At 43.2% G+C, this 19306-nt stretch overlaps 1 protein-coding gene across 1 annotated transcript in view; it reads right to left on the reverse strand.

The window, feature by feature from the left end:
- Positions 1–1160: 1160 nt before the first annotated feature.
- Positions 1161–19306, reverse strand: part of scaf8 (SR-related CTD-associated factor 8) — a 35380-nt gene continuing 17234 nt past the window's right edge. Inside the window, exons 3-20 of the mRNA XM_078277210.1 lie at positions 16858–16902; positions 16288–16449; positions 15689–15842; positions 15419–15546; positions 13209–13385; positions 13042–13121; positions 12110–12230; positions 11277–11402; positions 10964–11073; positions 9852–10045; positions 9640–9740; positions 9351–9464; positions 9014–9170; positions 7185–7315; positions 6051–6192; positions 5904–5951; positions 5561–5764; positions 1161–5374 (exon numbers count right to left, since the gene is read on the reverse strand). Coding sequence (XP_078133336.1) covers positions 3429–5374; positions 5561–5764; positions 5904–5951; positions 6051–6192; positions 7185–7315; positions 9014–9170; positions 9351–9464; positions 9640–9740; positions 9852–10045; positions 10964–11073; positions 11277–11402; positions 12110–12230; positions 13042–13121; positions 13209–13385; positions 15419–15546; positions 15689–15842; positions 16288–16449; positions 16858–16902 — 4140 coding nt within the window. The 3' untranslated portion in view covers positions 1161–3428. The remainder of the gene's footprint in view (positions 5375–5560; positions 5765–5903; positions 5952–6050; positions 6193–7184; positions 7316–9013; positions 9171–9350; positions 9465–9639; positions 9741–9851; positions 10046–10963; positions 11074–11276; positions 11403–12109; positions 12231–13041; positions 13122–13208; positions 13386–15418; positions 15547–15688; positions 15843–16287; positions 16450–16857; positions 16903–19306) is intronic.

Consider the following 19306-nt stretch of genomic DNA (forward strand, 5'->3'; position numbering starts at 1 on the left):
GCTGTGTACACGTATGTATGTTTCAGGGCAGATAGTGGTTGATTCAAAGTCTCAGCCTGTCAAATCTTTCTGTGGGGAGGTCAGCAGGAGGCTCGACCTGGCTGACTGCCTGGGCCTTTGAGAGCCAGGTGGGAGACTGAGTCATACTAAGAGACACACAAACACAATGGATATTTCCAGCCTGGCTTTATCCCCTAACAGGTCTCTAGATGCTAAATCCAGAGCCAAACTAGGAAATCTGTTTTCTGTGTATTAGTGTTTGGATTAGCAGGCTAAGCTCCAGTGTTTTTGGAGGTAAAGGCTTTATGCAGCACATCAAGCTGCTCTTCTCCGATTGTTTTCTCTCTATAAAAATAAAAAATGCTGAAACTGCATCAGTAGAGATCATGATCTAGGCGGCCATTTAAATAAATCCTCTAGCTTGTGTTTTCTGACACTAGCCTGGCCATAAATGAGTATAGAGAAGCGTTCGCTGCTAGTATGTGCTGTGTAAGCACTTCCTCCAGCTGTAGCAGCCGGGGACGACAGTGCTGGGTAGGGGGGGGGGGGGTGGTTGTGTAAAGCGGCAGCCAGCATCTTCTACTTCCTCCACATCTCCCTAATTTGTATATTCCCTCCTTACCCTTTTGTTCTGTTGAGGTAAGTGCCAGATGGCCACTTCATAGTTTTTTTTTTTTAAATATAGGTGTGTCCCTGGTGTGCCCTTTGCTTGGAGTCAGCAGATTATTTGACTTTTAGGAGGAGGGGTTTTGGTAGTCATCTACACCTTTATTATTAGGTGTGGAATATAGTACATTGCTGTGTTTTGACAGTGAAATAGACCTTTGTTCAGTATCTTAGGTCTAATGGGAGCTTTTCTAAAGCTGTTTTTCTAATGCTGGCCTATGCTTGTCTAAAAGTAAGTGAACCATAAAAGTATCAGTGCCTACAGTAGATGGTTTATATTCTTAGAAACAGAAATAAGGATATGTGATGGTTATCTCAATACACAATCTGGTATACTAGATATGCATGTCCCATAATCTCTTTCCTTTTTCATTGGTCCAAATTACTAACATCTATTAGGTCTATTATCTCAGTTTGAAGCTGCAGTGTTGGTGTTTGCAAGAAGTCATCTGATCGGCCTGAGTCAGGATTCATGACAATAAGAAGGGTAAAAATCTGATGCACCTTAAACTTTTATTCAACATCACAACTCCTGTAGTAGACATTTGGTCTGAGAGAACAGCAGACTATGGGTTTCTAGTAGTATGTCTCAACAGAAAACCACTACAAGTATGAAATGACAAAAGGGAGACAAGAAGGTTAAAACATGGCTCTAGGCCAGCATGCACAGAACGATGGAGTATATAGACTTATTCTCTGAGTGCTGTACAAACCGGCCAGCTGCTAGGGCTGTAACGGTACGTGTATTCGTCCCAAATGTTCGGTTCGGTATGCAACATTGGTTTAGTAAGTCTTGTGACCCAAACACGTCAAAATAGTCTATGTCTACTACCCGCACATGCGGAACAGAAATTGTGGAGCGCAAATTTTACCTGTAAAGTTTTGGCAGTGCACCAGTTGCTGTCTAGAAGCTGTAGCATGCTAGTCAGCTTAGCCCAGTTAGCTGGGTTAGTCAAGCTCAATGGAGATTGATTTGTTTTAAACTTTTTGCCGACATTGTTCAAGTGGCGTCGGGTATGTCTGTGGATACACTTACGACAGCATCATCAGTGTGTTGATTAGCGGAACGAGACAAAAACTGACTGGAAGGCGGGTCCTCCTCCCCACAGCTCTCAGACAACCCTCCACTGCTGATTTGGCCTGTGCCAATGTAATAACGCTATGGAGTGTTTATCGCTGCAAATATGTGACTGTACTCGGTCGTGGAGAATACCGGATTGAGCATATGGCGCCAAAAATGTGCCTTCAAGTGTGCATTTCAGGAAGTCTGTTGTGCCTGTAAACAAGCGCAAGAGGCAGACCAGTTCAGGAATTATCAACAGGTCAGAGTCTTATGATGGATACAGCATTCATTATTTATTTTAGTTATTTATATTTTCTTATTGACAAAATGCCAGTATTTGAATGAGCCTTAATGAGCCACCGTTGAATGATAATACTTTTTAAAATAAATGAAAAAAATGTTATTTAATGCATTGCTTTTGTTTTCCCTTGTTGTACCAAAAACATGCCGAACCATGACCCCAAAAACAAGGTACATACCGAACCGTGAATTGTGTGTGCCGTTACACCCCAACCAGCTACCATTCAAACGGTAGGCCAGTCAATTCTGTGCAGGTAGCATTGTGTTCATCGAGCTGTCTGAAACTGAGTTGCACACACAGTGTGGTGTACATCACACAGTAGTGTTGGGTAGCATCATGAACGACAAATCCATTCAAAAAGGCACAATCCCATCCTCAACAGTCACCCAGCAAAAGCTTAGGGAAACGTACAGGCTGAAGTCATCAGAAACTAAAAACTACAAGTTCCACAGTTGCATCCAACAAAGTGCTCTGTGGATGGATGGTATAGCAGCAACTTGAGTTACGAGAACATCAAATCGACTGAAGTGACAGCACACAATGTTTACGAGTCTGTAAAGCAGTCTTAGTTTCCCCTGGTCCTGGGTCAGAAAACAGTCCTAAAGCATGTGTTTTTTTTTTTAAACAGACAAAGCATGTTTATTTCAAACTAAAACAATATGCACCCAACATGAAAACATCCCCCTGTTCTTTTTCTTCCCCTTGGCATGTTATTTTATGTTTGTGTTCACTGTATAATTGGAAACAAATTACAGACATTTATTTTGGGGATACAACATTTTCATGTTCTCATTTAAAATAGATGTTCCTTTTTTCCCCCCAATTATAAGCAGCTGTACTGGTCTCACTGTATGCAGGCTATTATTTCTGCGTAGAAACAGAAAGCATTGTAGGACACCAGAAAAGCATTCACTGAAAACTTTGCAGCAGCATTTAAAAAGAAGAGGAGACAGAAATGGGGCCAGCAACTGCCTTTTTCAAGTATTGTGTGTAACTGTATTCAATCCATTGTTGAACAGCCAGGATGTTTTACTCTCTTCCATAGGAAGGTCAATGCGCATTTTCCCCATATACAATTGAAACATTTTGGTAGGCAATTCAATAAAATTTGCCAAGCTTAGATTAATTAAAATGGGTGGGGTGGCATTACAACTTAAAAAAGGAAATAAAAACACAAAAAAATTGTCTATCAATAAATCAGCTATCGAGCCTTCTATTTAAGTACACTGGTATTTGTGAGAGATAAAATCATGAGATAAAATCATTTGTTATTGGTTATAAGACAATAACTGATGTGAGTCAGTATTCGCCATGTCCCATGTGGTGGTGGTTTGCTGAAATGAATACAGATAAGAAGAGACAACTTTACAAAATGATCTTTTACCTACTGAGTGATGATTATGTCCCCTCAGTGTCTGTGACAGTGTCTACCACTGGCTGACTCGCAGCTTCCTCCATGGGCTCACTCTGTTCATTGTCTACGTCCTCAGGAGAAGCAAGCTGCTCCGGTTCACTTTCAGGGAGCACAGAATCGGGAGAGGGCTCTTCAGTGGGCTCAGGAGAGAGCTCAGGAGAGGCCTCGGGTGTAGATTCAGCCACAGTGCTATTGTCCATCCCAGATCCATTGACCCACTGGGGTTGGGGTGAGGAGGCGCTCTCTTGTGACTCTTCCTCATCCTTCTGTGGGCTTTCCTGCTCCCCCAGAGAGTGAGTCTCTTCAGGGGGGCTGTCAGCTTGTGTGAAGACCACAGGTGAGTCCTGGGATAAGGCCTTAACCAGTGGTGAGGCTTGGTTTGGGGCCTCAGTGTCCGGAGAAGCAGTGGTGTTGGAGGGGGACTGGGCTGGGGACTGAGATGGCGATTCTGTTTGTGGAGGGGTCTCAGGTTGTGGAGATGACCCGGCCGGGGTGGGAGCCTCATTCAACGAGCTCTGACCATTGTTGTCAGATGACAGGTCAGGTGATTGGGCTGAGGGCGGTGACTGTGCCTGAGGTGTCTCAGACAGAGCTGGGGTTTCTGACTGGGGATTGGGCACAGCTGCCTCACTCTGTGATTGAGGTGGAGACTTCTGAACCTGAGGCAGTGGCTGATTCAGACCCAAGAGAGAGGGTTTGGCCTGAGTTTGAGGCAGGAGTGGGGACTGGAATCGTGGGTGAATCTGGGGGTTTAATTTGAGTGGTGCAAGCAGTTTGCCGTGGTTCAGGGCCAGATTGGGATTAAGAGGTGGAGTTGGAAGCAAAGGTGTAGGCAGAGGGAGAAGAGGTGTCCAGCTCCCACGTTCCCTCTCGCGGTCTCTCTCTTTGTCGCGGTCTCTGTCGCGTTCATGCTCTCTGGGGCGGTCTCTGCCTCGCTCCCTGTCTCTCTCCCTCTCGCGTTCCCGCTCTCTCTCTCGGCTGTGGCGGTTGCCATTCATCTCCCTCCTGAAGTCAAAATCTCTTTCATCTCTGTCTCTTTGCCTGTCCCATGGGCGTCTTCGCTCATCTAGGTCTTGATGTAGTTCGCTGTCAAAGGTGGCTGCGGCACCACCACTTCGGTTCCAGGCTTGTGGCCCCCCAACAGCTCCAGTATTGCCCGAAACTCCAGCTGCTGCTGCTGCTGCTCCTCCTCCTCCTCCTGCTACTGCTGCTGCTGCTGTCCCAGGACGGCTCTCAAAACGGTTGGGGAAGTTCTGTCCAGGGTTGGGCCGCTCCTCCTGGAAGCCTTTTGGACCGCCTGGGGCCTGTAGGCCTCCTCGCATGGCATCTCGTTCATCAAAGTCCCCTCTGGTCTGGTTCCAGCGGCTGTCAGGTGTGAATCCTGCAAGAGCCTGCAGACGTCCCACTAGGCTGGTTCTGGCTGGCTGAGCCCCTGGGGTCTGGAGCAAGGGAGGCCTGCCTCCTCCACCACCTCCTGCTCCACCGCCACCTCCAAGGGGCTCCCTATGCTCTGGTGGAGGGGTCCTCAGCAGGCCTGTGCTCTGCTTTTCCATTGGAGGGAAGCGGTAGTCCTGGTCTTTGCCCTCGTCAGCTCCAGAGGGAGACTTATCTTCTGTATTGGATACATTTTCATTGGTAAGGTTGGGGGCCCTGTTAAAGGGGTCCAGCTGAGAGAAGGGAGCCCTGGCACGGGCTTGAGCCTGGAAGGAACTCTCAAGGAGGCCAGCAGCCTGCTGGATGGGTCCCTGCTGCATGAGGAGTGGGAAGCGGGCGGCAGCCCCAGGTTGCAGGAGGTTAGGTCGCACATCCAGAGGTAGCAGGCCAGGCATTCTCTGCCCAGTCAGACCAGACTGATGCAGCTGGTGGGTGAGCGAAGCTGTGGGGTGCATACCAAGGAGACCCATCCCACTGCGGACTGCATTCTGCATGCCTGGGGACAAAACACAGTGAGAGAAATAAAAGTTGAAATTATTCTCAGTTCAACAAAAATAACCTTTATAACCACAAATAAAAACACTCAAAAAAGAAAATACACTACAAGATCTGATCAAAGTGTCCACCAGAAAAAAACATGTATTAGTCTCTTTCATGCAGGAACACATTAGTATTGCCTCACCTTGCAGTGTAAGCTCTGCAGCAGCATCCATACTCTCTGCAGACTGTGATGTTTTGTCATTGGCTTGATGAGTTTGGATTCCCACTGGGTTGAATACACCGGCCATGAAGCCGCCAGGCATAGTGCTGGTCGGAGGAATCATAGCACTGAATGGTGATTCCTTGACAGCTTCTTGGCTGGTTGCCACTGAAGACTGCACTAGAGCTATTGGTAGGTACAGGAGAAGAAAACAACAACTATAATCCAAGCTAATACATTCAAACTAAATGCCTTGAACGGACACATCGTCAATTTTTAAAACTATATGTATTAGTTATAAGGGTAGCATGTCATAAATACTCACAAGCTGCTGCTGAGGCCATGGCTGCTGTCTGTGCTGCCTGCATAAAACCTGACAACAGAAAATATTTTGGTGTAAGTTTGTAAATTTCTGTAGGTCTGATTTTTATTCTTTACATGATATATTTATATGACCGTTTGCATCGTTTACCTGGCGGAGGCTGTGAGGCATTGAAGCCAGCCCTTATGAAGGGTGGTGGTGGTCCGTAGCCTGGTGGGGGTATGCCCATGGTGACAGGGAAGGTAGGAGGCACCAAACCTACTGCATTGGGAACAGCCTGGGCTACTGGGAGCTGGATGAGAGAGATATGAGAGAGTGTGCATCCAAAACATAGATAAGTTAATGATGTAATGGATAAGTAACATGGTACACAAGTTCCTGACTATGTCCCAGTAGCTGCCAGGGTTGGGTACCTTTTTTTCAGTACTTTCCCTCTGTAATTACAAAAAAAGTATTTCACTTGTAAAAATAAATCCATCCCATCCCAACAACCTATTCAATTAAATAATTATTCATTTCTTACTCACTGTAACTTTTATTCTTGTATTTGTATATTATTCTTTTTTAGCCTGTTTTATTTTCATCATGGCCGTTTTCAACTGCTCTTTAATGTTTCATGTAAAGCACTTTGATTGCCTTGTTGCTGAAAGGTGCTATAGAAATAAAGTTGCCTTGCCTTACAACCTCAGCCTGTCAGTCAGTCACCAGGGCACAGAAACCAATGTTGTGCCTGCTTGTCTCAGAGGAAGTGTAACCTGTAACCACACTTGCAACCGCTTTAACGGAATTTTCGCGACTCACTGTGACTTCAACAAAACCGCAGAGCCGACGTAGTTTGCTCGAGTTTACTTCCTCTGCGCCCGCGCGTGTCGGAGCTCCGCTCTCCGTCAATATGCAGAGAGGACAGATAAGCTTGCGCTTACGTGCTCTCAGGTACCGAAATTTGGTACCGTTTGATTTAGCGTGAATCGGTCCTCGTAATTCGGTCGGTACCCAAAAAAGTACCAAGTTTGGTACCCAACCCTAGTGAAAAAACTTACTGCTCTCTGGATGTCTAAGAGATCAAGATAGTCCTACTTATTGCAAATAAAGATTGTCATCCAATACAAACGTGTGGGGACATAAAATCTGGGTTAAAATCTATTAAACCGATCAGCTTTTTAAATTTATTTTTATTTACGAACCCCTTTTTAATGAAAATCAGCAATAATGAAAACAGTGGGCCCTTTGTGCACTGTACTATTCACATTCCATTCACTGATTGAGACAGACCCTCGTCAGTACCTGTACAGGCATCATGGTGACCTGCTGGTTGTAGCTCTCAGTCTGGGTGTTTGATGCTGCTGTAGTCTCAGCACTTACTGGCTGACTTGTAACTTCCTTGGCTGGCTCAGCATTCTTGGCTGCTTCCCACTCTGCAGAAAGAAACATTAAGATGAAACAAAGTTATAAATTATCATCCAATTCTTAGTTCAGCGAGTTTAGCTGCATTTCTTCAACTTAATCTTTGCCTTCATTTTTATTGAGGATGGGGAGTTCCCAGTGGGAATTCTTAAAGGATTTGGGGCATTACCATAATACAACAAACTACTGAGAAAATGGGGTAGAAAACAAATCCACTTAGATGATTAAATGCTAAGAACTGCAAGTGTTTGGATATCTGTGTTATGCTTTCATCATGTATGTACAAAGCTGCCAGTGTATCCTACTTATATCTAAACAAGCATTGCTAATGTGTCAACAGACATAAGCAACTTTCCGACCAAGTAGTTACAGGAACGTAGTTATAGGAACAGTCCACTTCTAAACAGTTCTACTAACTACTCTCCTCCAAAACCGTTTTTTCCATTTGCATTTGCACTGGCCAAATGGCCATAGGAATTGGTACGAGGGGTAAGGGAGTGACGCAAGCACGGGAACAGTCTTTAGAGCGTTGTCACTTGACTTTAGCGTCACATACAACAACAAACCAGCATGGAGGAGGCCATCGGAATGTTCTTGTTGTGCCTTGCCAGGATCCTCATAATGGAATTCAAACGGCGGCGTTTAAAGACTAGGCTGGAGTACTTAACAGAGAAACACAGAAGACGAAGGCTCCAGCGTAATATGATCCTAATTAATATGATGGAAGAAGATAGAAGAGCAGAGCGCAACAGGCAAACGAAATGACGGGTAAGTTTAACTAGCATTAACAATTAGCTGGTTGAATGCGTGATGTTTGTCTTATGAGTTAGCATACGAAGGCGAATTGCGACAGTAAAGAATATGTACTGTTTGTGTTTCAGACGTTGCTAGGTCACTAAGGGTTCCTATGAGGAAAAGGGAAAAGACCCTGCCCTGAAGTAGGAGCTGAAAGAGTTAAGGCAGCTACACACTGGACAGTCTGGACCAGTCGGTGACTTGAGTCGGTTTGGTGTGTTCTGTGCTGTCGTCCGTCCGAGGGGCTGTCGGCCTTGATTTTGGCCGACCTGACGTGTTCAGTTGGAGACAGGGCAGTCGGGACTCACCCGGAAACAGCGAGCGGAATGAGCATGACTAAGCCTCTCAAAATCTGACGAAAATCTTTTAAACTGACCTTTATCGATCTGAAATGAAGACAGATTCAGCAACTTCATGGCCTATTTCTCGCTTAAAATGTTTTCAGAAACACGTTTCAGTAAACTATTTTAGTACAATATGAGATCGTATTCTGAACAAGCCGCCATGACAGTCTGTCTTTGAATTTCCAGAGAAAACAAACCCACGTGGCGCAATCAGCTGCCGGTTTTCATTTTTGGGCGACAATACAGATTAGCGCCGCCTGCTGTTATGGTGACGTATTACGTCTCGTCGCTTTGGGGTGTTCCGAGGCACTTTTTTTGACCAACTCGGGGAGACTGATCAGTCCAACTGCCTTTTCCGCCAACGGTCGGCCGTCTGGTTGGTGTGTAACTGCCTTTACAGGAACTGTGGTCAGAGGAACTTAATAATCCCCAAATTGGTCCAGTCAGAACACAAGAAAAAAAGGGTTCTAGGAACGTTATGTTCTAGGAACTGCAAAAATCCCTCCGGTTGGAAAGCGGCTATAGTGTTTGTTTGAAAGAAGTTAATAAGCAGATGTGTTTTCTTTTCACCATCATTAACAGTCTCCTGGTCAATGATTCCTCCCTCAGCAAAGTCATCCAGGTCATCCAGCTTCACCTTCTCCCAAGGTATGTAGGTGACGCCCAGGTCCACATCCCAAAACTGCTTGTACTCCTGCTTTACCCCCTTGTTCAGAGCCCATGCAATCTGGAACACACACACACACACACACACACACACACAGGTCAAGTAATAGCAAGTAATTTCTGAGCGTATACTGAGAGGATCCATGAGGTTTCATCATTAGAAGTGAATGTAAAATTACATTAGAAGAAACCGCAAGGAGAAAGGAAATACAATCTATTAAATTATGAAGGTAATGTGTACCTTGATGATTTTGGAGCCAATCTTAAAGGAGCCAGTGCTGAGCTTCTGGCGGGCGCGGTACGCATCCTGTCTGTGGACCATACAGATGTAGGCACAGCCTCTGGGAGGGATCATCTACACACACACACACACACACACACACACACACACACACACACACACACACACACAAAGACGGAGGCCATTATATGACAAATTGAAGTTCATGCAAAGGATATCCTTTCAAGATTCTGGAGATCAAAGAACATAACATGCTGTAACTAAATTAGAGGGGGAGAAGTCTTCTTACATTGATAGACTCAATCTGGCCAAACTCTTCAAATAAGTTGGTGAGGTCTTGCTGAGTGGCCTTTTTGTCCACCTGGCCCACCCACAGAGTCGTGCTGCACACTGGGTACGGATAGAAGGGAAAACAAGTATTACTCATCAGAAAAGCCCCGACAGCAAACAACTATGAACATATTCTCTAAAACAATGACTTTCATCATGACTTCTACTGACCACTCAAAGTCTTGGATCGTATGGGAGGCAGTCCTTTCTTCTGCCGCTCCTTCTCTCGCTCTCGGGCGCGTCTTTCACTTGAGTAAGATCGTGATGACTTCCTCTTGCGGTCTCTGGAGCGTGAGCGTGATCGCTTACGGTGTTTCCGTTTCCGTGACCCAGAGCGGGACCTGGACCTTCTTCTCTTGGGAGACCTACAGAGAGAAAACACCAAAACCTTTATAAATTCTTTCCAGACTGACTTTCATGTTTTGAGCATTGACACCTGTTTTCACAGTTCAGAATTGCATTGAACATTTGTCCACTTCTTAATGCACTACTGTGAGCTACTAGCCCCTGCTTGACATTAAAGGACTATAGCAACCTAATTTCAAGCTTGTATAGGCAAATAATTGCCACTCTGCGTCCTCTATTTGAAAATTCAATTCAAAATCATGCACATTCTTTGAGTTTGAAAACACTTAGACTGAACTAGACAGAATCCAGATTTGGTACCCATATAATTTTCTGTTATAAATGTGAAGAATAACTGGAAGTATTGCCTTGCGGTTGTATGCCTTTGTCAACCAGTGAAGTTGCAGTTTAAATCCATGTCTGTCCAGACCCATATACAATTCATAGTGAAGACTTTGAAACAATTTAATTAAAAAAAAAAAAAACATGAATGCTTCACACACATCTTCAACCCAGCAGCACAGAAGATCTATACAATCACCAAAGTTTTAAGGTGGACAACCCGGATTAGTATCAGCAATTCAGTATCCAACCAAATGTCTCCCCTTCTGTTAATTATGGCGTTGAATGAATCACTGAGCTCTTGTATACATGCATTTATTTCTAAGGCCAATGGAGGAAACACGGGTGATTATGTTAGAAAGTAAGAGCTGTTTTACATATAGCGAGGAGTGGAAATATCAGTATGTTTTGGTTATTTCCAGTTATCTTGAAACAGTCCTGCATTTGACCTTCCGGGCAGCAGTCAGCACTTTTCTAACAAGGTTAAAAGATCATAGCTTCTTTAACTTATACAGCACACACTTCAGCAATATTCCAGGCACGTTTAGAACATTAGAACAACACAAAGTAACATTTCAGAAGTAAGTGGGACTGACCTAGAGCGCGACCTTGAGCGTGTTCTGGAGCGTGTGCTTACATTCTTCTTCTCCTCCGCCTCAAAGATCTCCTCCTCCATACCATCCAGGCCCTCATCTAGATCCATGTCCTAAAAAAGACAGGGTCATTTCAACTCCTCTCTACACAGAAATACAGGTCAGGTAGAAAACGACAGGAATTACGATCACATCTAACCCTTCAGCTAAACAAAGACACTCAGTGTCCATTTACAAAAGTAAATAAATAATACCAAGGAATAAATCAATATGACTTACTAGTTTTGTTAATGGCCCACTGGCCAGGCATACATACCTGCTGTTGGTTGTCCATGGAGTCATCCACCTTGTTATCTGGCTCAGGAAGCTGTGGCTGGCTGCTGCTCTGAGCAGTTGAGTTCTCTTGCCCAAAGATTGAGTCCTGCCCTTCCATGCTCATTGCCTGGAGGAATAAAAAGAGTGATGTATATTGTGTCATTTATTAACATGGCATCTAAACGGGCATGTCTAGGCTTATTTATCCATAACTGTGATGAGAACACAACCATTTCATTTTCACATTTGAATTGCAGGTCTGAAAGGTATGTTAGAGACATAGTGTGGTGTCGGAATGAGACTAAGCCTGTGCAGGTGCAAGTAACACTAAACGAGTTGATCTGACTGTAGATATTTGAGTCATCTATTTGCACACCCGAACATTATTTCATTTGTAAAGCAACTTAAAAAGGTATTTTTGGGGCGACTGTGGTTTAAGGGGTAGAGCAGTCGTATACCAATCGGAAGGTTGGTGGTTCAACTCATCGAGTCATGCACCTTCTCTACATGTCAAAGTGTCCTGGGGCAAGACACTGAACCCCAAATTGCTCCTGATGCTGATCGGTGTGTGAATGTTTATCTTATGTGCAGTTGGCACCTGGTATGGCAGCTTCGGCCACCAGTGTATGAATGGGTGAATGGCGCCTGAAGTGTGTAAAGCGCTTTGAGTAGTTTGTAAGACTAGAAAAGCGCTACGTAAATGCAGTCCATTTACTACCTGGTATGATTAACAAAATATTTATCTGTTAAACCACATCAACCTCCATCAGTCCTGAAAAAAAAACAGTCTTTGAGAAATAGTAATCCGTGTGTGTACAGTGTGTGCGCACCTACCTTCTGTTGGTGCTGCTGGTGCTCTAAAAGCTGCTTCTGAAACTGTTCCAGGTTCTGCTGTTGCAGCTGCTCAGCCAGCTGATGGAAGATGGAGCTGTTGATGGGCTCCGACACCATGGGCCTGGAAGTAGTCAGCAGCTCAATTAAATCAGTGAAGGTGGTTGACACAGTGAAAGGACTTAGGGTCACTATTAAAGCTCCCATATTATGCTCATTTTCAGGTTCATAATTGTATTTTAAGGTTGTACCAGAATAGGTTTACATGGTTTAATTTTCAGAAAACATCATATTTTTGTTGTACTGCACAGCTCTCTCTCACTGCTGCAGATCCTCTTTTCACTCTGTGTTCAGGTCTCTGTTTCAGCTACAGAGTGAGACATCTCTTCTTCTGTACTATCTTTGTTTGTAGTCGCACATGCGCAGTAGCTAGGTAAGGATCATGTTAGCTAGCTGTTTCCATAGACAGTAAAAGAAAGGCTGTTTCTCCAACTTCGTCCGTCAGTTACAAGGCAGGATTAGCCGGGAGACTTATTCTAAACAAGGGCGCACATGTAAGTAGTTCTTTTGTAGATTATGGTGAACTTGTGTGTGTTGTAGCAGTGCTTTGCCATTGAGAACGAGGTAGCATGCTAGCGCTAGCATGCTAACGGTTGTGGTTAGCCAGCTCGTTTCGGCTAGTGACGTAGAAAGCCGTGCAGATTTTGAACAGCTCGCCCGGAGGCTGAAGGCAGGACACATTCAGAAACCCGTATCTCACTCAAAACAGCATGGATGTTTTTTTTTCAAAGTTTGTATGTGTGTGTGGAAGCACCAGAGACACAAAATAACACCCCAAATCCCAGAAAAAGTGATTTTTTTCATAATATGGGCACTTTAAGTCAGTTTTAGTGTTGGAGAAATAATACCCTGATTATAAAACACAATTAACTCACAGTTGAGATGATGAGGAGTCCTTTTTGGATTCTTCACCGCGTTCAGAATCATTCCCAAAATCAAAAGGACCCAGAAGCTTCTGCAAGGAACACACAGCATAATCCCATTAGGAGGCAACAGATGAAGGAAGGAATAAGACACTTTTGGTTGCTGACTGCAACATTACCTTATTAAAAGAGGAGACCCTCTGCTCCAGGGGGTTGAGGCTGTTGGCAGTCGCGGCTGCAGTGAGTTGAGCTGTCAGAGCTTGCAACTGCACCACCAGGCCAGCATCCAAGGCCTGCAGCAGGGACGGCTGGGGCTTCTGCTGCTGCATTTGTAGACTCTGTACCAGCTGCTGCAGCTACAACAGGTGATAACGCGTATATGTGACACGCTTCACGTCAACAGCTACATAAACTAGTATTGTTTCACTGGAAATAAAAGATTCTTAAGGATTATTATAGTTACCCATAACCAAATAGTTTTGCCCCCTCCCTTTCTCTGCTTCTCCTCATAGTTGTCGGATTCATCTACCAACCTTTTGTAGGCTGGCTCAGGTTTGCCTTGGACCAGCTCTTAGTTATGCTGCTATAGTTTTAGATTGCCAGGGGACTTTCTTTGACACACGGAGCTCCTCTCTCCTCTCTCTTAACATCTGTGTGCATTCATGTCCCAGTGATGCTTGTTACCAATTTCGCTTCGGTGAGCTTATTCTTTGAAGTCATTATGTTTTCTCGCCTCACAGTTTTCCTTGGATTGGGGTGGCACCCAGTGTTGTAGTTCTTGAGACCGGTCTTGGTCTCAAAACCACTTTTCGAAGGTTTAATATGCACTCATTAAAGTGAATTTGGCTGGCAAACAGTCAAAGTCCTTCTTACATTACACAATAAATAAAAGAAAGTCTTAAAAAAGTTTTATTACAATACCGTAATAATATTAAAATCTTACAGTGAATCATTATGGAAGCAAAACTTGCTATGTTGTTACTTTGACAAGGTCATCATCAAAAAAGCGAACAAGTACATTCATGATTTTGTCCATGTTGAGATGAGTTGCTTCATGTATATTCATTGTAAACTTTGCATTTCTTTTAGCTTTTCAAATAGACATCTAAACTCTGGGACAAGGCCATGTTTGTTTAAATAACTGCCATGCTGATTCTAAACAGACAGCTTTGTCCAGGCAGATTTGCTTTTTACACAGTGGCTGGGCCATCGTGAATGACAAATCGCGTTCCGCTATGAATGTACACGCGTATTTTTTTCATCACAAATACGGTTGGTCATTGAAGGCGCAGCGGTAGCCGTTGTTGCCGGTAACACACTTGTTATGACAGAGTGAACGGACCGAAGCTATGTGATCAAATGACGACTTTCTTACTGCTGCTGCCGTAGTATCTGACAGTATCTTCCTTGACCAGACGCTGCAAAAGCAAGCACCCGGCTCCCTCAATTTGTGGCACCAAGTCCTTAACAGCTTCCCATCTCCCCTCTTTTCCTCTATCCATTTTCAGCGCCATTTGATTTTACTCTTTTCTCAACTAAAGCTGTATCTTCGCCAGGTTTGATAAATTTTGCCTCCATTTTTTAGCCGCATTACCACAGAGACCACACCCCACTCGCGTTTCTTGGCAAAGACTTGCCCTACTTTGCCTTTGATTGGCTAGAGCTTGTTTCATTGGTGTGTAGAACTACGATGATTGGTTAAACCCAGCGCATCAAAAACAAATCCCATGTGGACTTTTTAATTAATAATTTTTTTCTAAAACAGTCATATGCCAGAAATCCGGCACCAGGCCCGAGTACTTTAAGCCCTGCATATTAGCTAGTTGTGCATTTAAGTTGTTTGGTCTGGTCTTGGTCTTTACTCGGTCTCAACCCCTCAAAGTCTTGGTCTTGTCTCCGTCTCGATACATTCTGGTCTTGGTAATGACTTGGTCTCGGATTAGGTGGTGTTGACTACAACACTGGTGGCACCTAAATCGTGGTTGCAGCTGCTACCGCGGTCCTGCTTGACGCCCTGCTACTGCTATTAGTTCTAGTCATAGTTCTATAATCTTTATTGGTACTACAATTGCCGCTGTTCATCATACTAACTGCTATAATTATTATGAATCATATTTCTCTTTATCTGTATCTCTGTGTCCCAACTGTCAGCGGCAGATGGCCGCCTACCAAAAGCCAGTGCCGAGGTTTCTGCCTGTAAAAAAGTTTTTCCTCGCCACTGTCACACCAAATGCTTGCTCGTGGGAAATTGTGGGGTCTTTGTAAATTATAGAGTGCGGTCTAGACCTACTCTGTAAAGTGTCCTGAGATAACTCCTGTTGTGATTTGACACTATAAATAAAATTGAATTGAAATTGAACTGAGATGCTGGTTTGACATGCTTACTAACCTGTTGTCCCTGGGGACTCTGTAGGATCTGTGCCACAGCTGCCACAGTATCTGTGTTGGTAATCTGGGAAGCCCAATCAGGCAGACCCTGGACTATGTTAGCTGGGGTAGCCGGAGTAGCTGGGGTGCCTGGACACGCAGAAACAGAGGTGTTGTAATATGAACCAGGAAATAAGCACATTCCATAGCTGTGTTAAACAAGTTATCTTGCCACATTATCAGAGCGTATGGTTATGTGTGTTTCACTCTACTCGTGTGTACTTTTACTGACCAGGTGTAGTGTTATTGACTGGAGCAGCACTGGGCATTACAGGTGTGATGCTGGGAGGGGCAATCCCTGCTGCCATGTCCAACAGAGGCTGGATGATGTCACTCTTGAAGACCGCATTCTTTTGCCACAAGTTCAGGACTCGCACTATCTTACTCTGGAAACGGATAAAGATGACAAAAGCAACTGTGACATAACAGTAAAATGTGAAGAGACTATGAAAGCTGCAGCCTAAAAAAGTGACAAAAAAATCACTATTTAAAAACAAAGGCTTTATCAGAAACATGACTTTTTTTTTATACATCTTCAATTTGGCTTTCAGAAAGTTGCATATTTCCTTTGTCATAAAAGGTTAACGTGTCATTTACTAGTTTTTAACAATTTCTCATATTTGTCCATGATATGGGACAAAACAAACTGCCCTACACACATTGAGTGACAATTCACTCTCTCACTCAGTCGCAACACTGCAATAAAGTGAGCCCATTGAAAATCCCCGTTCCTGTGAAACTGAGGCATGTATCAAGGGGTCTAATATCAACTCTCATGAAACCATGACCAGCTACAGAGAGGAACACAAAACCTATTAGAAACTGTCTGACCTTATCATCTGAAGGGCAGCGGTAGAGGTGCTGGAACGTTGCGATGATATTCTTGCTGAAGCGTGGGGCAAAAACATCCTTCTCCGTGCCAAACTGGTGCCGCGATTGTCTGACAATTGAGTCGATGACGTACAGCCCAGGGACCTTGTATTCGGGTTTGCACTGCCGATACAGAAACAGACGGCTGGTGTTAGGGCATTTTAATAACAGTGAAACAATCTATGAAATTACTGTCTAGTCTTTTATGCATTACTTAAGTGATAAATGTACCTATTTAGTGCTACACTTGAAAGTAAATCACAAGCAATTTGGGAAACTGATATTGTCAGAAAAAATAATTTGCAAAAGTGTGAACACTGCCTTCACATTGAATATATAAACTATCAGGATCATCTTCTTGCCTTTATCTACGTGCCCTTTGTGACTGGTTTAGGGAAAACTAACATTTGACTGAATTCACCTCATCATACTTAATGAAATGTCTTGAAAGAGTTTGTACATTGAGTGTGTTTTAACTCCCAAAATCGTACTGCACTTGGCTGACAATCCTCTATTTAAAATATAACTCACCTTTTGAACAAACTTCTCCACACTCTGGACAACATGCTTGTAGAACTGAAAGAGAAGCAAAGGAAAGGAAACACTTTCAGTGATGGCAGTTTTATGAACTTTAAGAAATGTAAAATTAGCTGTGATATCATTTCATCGTAGAAGCTGTTTTATTCTCATTTAGAAAGGCTGGCAAAGGACATATCATCAATGCTAAAGCTGTAGGAAAACGATGGGTAATAAGTAGTATAGTAGATATTCCTCTACAAGTATAGAGCAATATATTTTAAAATTGGAAACTAAATTAAACACCAACATGGGTTAACATTGGTAGTGGTGGCCTTAGCAAAATGTCTCAAGGACATTCCTCAAGATATGAATAAGAAAACTAGTCTGCTAAGTGAGGCTTGTTCCAGGAACAACTTTCTTCTGGTCATTGTAGCCAGATATTTAACAAACATTCAGCATCCACCTGTGTTTATGTGGTCTAAAAAGACCAAAATGTCTGACACAAAAGATCACTTTCATTAGGTTGTTCAGTCAACAGCCCTGCTACATTCAGTCAAAGTACTCTTTAGTCGTAGGGCCATTATAGGGGTGGACGATATGACGTAAAATTTATATCACAGTATTGTTTTTGTTTTCTTTGCGGTGACAGTATTATATCACAGTATTACAAAATTAAATGAGATTAAATTATGTGAGATTAAATTAAATGAGAAAAACCCAGCAAAGACCACACCTTCAAGTTAAGGGGTTTGTGGTTATTAAGTTAATAACCACAAAAATAGCCAATTATGATGGCGCTTTTTTTGTTGCAAAATCATGTTTTCTTGCAGCCTCAACAGTAAATCAAGCAAGGAAAATACACATTTATGTAGTTCATATGCATACCTGTAAACTCAAAAGGGCTAAAAAAGGTGACACCCCCCCCTATATATATAAAAAAGGAGCACCTTGTTCAATTGTATTTGTCTGTTCTGTATGTTCCAAAATATAAAATAATAAAAAAAGGACCACAAAACGGCGACATTAAAGAATGGCTTGTGTATTGCTAAGGCCACAGGGTCAAAATTAAATGATTTATTAAAAATTGAATAACAATAACTTATTTCACCAGTAAATTCCTGTTAAACTACAAAAACAAATCACTGGATGGGAAAAGGGTATTTTACAACAATATAAAATACTTCGGAACCCCCCCCCAATAAAAACTCTTCGGATCTACACGATTCACGTGGATGACATTTTCCCATTCAAAACGGCGATTTTTGCCGAAAAGCGACTAATTTGCAGGTATCCATATGAATTTGGATATGGTTTATTTAGGAGCCTACTACACTGAAATTTCACTGCTGCGCCTTGTTTACTACTAAAAGACACGACTCAACACATTTTTGCCCGCACAGCCAACGTCTATAAAAAGGTCTGTCAATGTCAGGAAATGTATATTCCTACTATGTACCATGGATAGGTAAATATAATAATGACAATCACAGCCAGTCCTAGTCAGTAGGTGATCTCCATAACTTTGTGTCTACACATCGTCAGCAGCAGAATCACTTAGTGTCGGCTTGAGCCATTGTTTGCCTTGCAACAGCGCCACCTTGGCTACTGCGCACAGATGCAATTGTCTGTACCCCTGCTACAAATATTTAGCCTTTAAAAGGTTTGTTCAAACAGTTTTCATCTAACTAAGAAGCTTACATTTGGGGGGGGAAATACATAAACTAAATAGCTCTGCTGAGCTCTTGTGACTCACTCTGTGCCCAGAACATCAGTGAGCAAACCTAAGACCACTTGTCAAGTTAAGCTAAGTTCACACTACACAACTTTCAAAGTCGTCAGATTGCTGTAGTGTTCACACTACACAACTTGCTGTCTTGTCATTGGGAGTCTTAAAGTTGTTGTGGTTTTCACACTACATGACTGACTGGCAACAGGGGGTCACACACTACAAAATCTTTTACAAGGAGGAATCCCTAATGTATACGTCTGGTCTCCAAACTAAGTTTGATCATGAAAACACACAAGAAGTGAACATAATACCATGCGCGAGACAGGAATTTTTTTCCTCACGTTGTTTTGACATGTCAACACTACATGTTTTCTCTAGGAGCAAAAACAACTTTGGTCCGTGTTGCAAAAGCAACACATACAGTAAAGTTCCTATTGTTCCGGACGACCCCTCCCCCAGGTTTCCCCTAAACCCGTGTCTTGCGCTCCCATTGGCTCTTGGGACTGCCTGACAGGCCCAGATATTTAGCCTGCCAGATACTTGGAATGCATCTATGTGAGAAGTCTTTGCTAAAGCTTTACATTAATATGCACAACTAAAAGATTACACATGTACCCTCTTCTCATAACAGTAAAAACCATTTTGTTTTTGAAAATTCATATCTGGAAGGACTTTGACTCAGAGGGCTGAAGCCACACCCATTGATGTTGACTGCTTTGTCAACATCTTTTA

This window comes from Sander vitreus, chromosome 20 (assembly GCF_031162955.1).
Source record: "Sander vitreus isolate 19-12246 chromosome 20, sanVit1, whole genome shotgun sequence".
NCBI classification, from domain to species: Eukaryota; Metazoa; Chordata; class Actinopteri; order Perciformes; family Percidae; genus Sander; species Sander vitreus.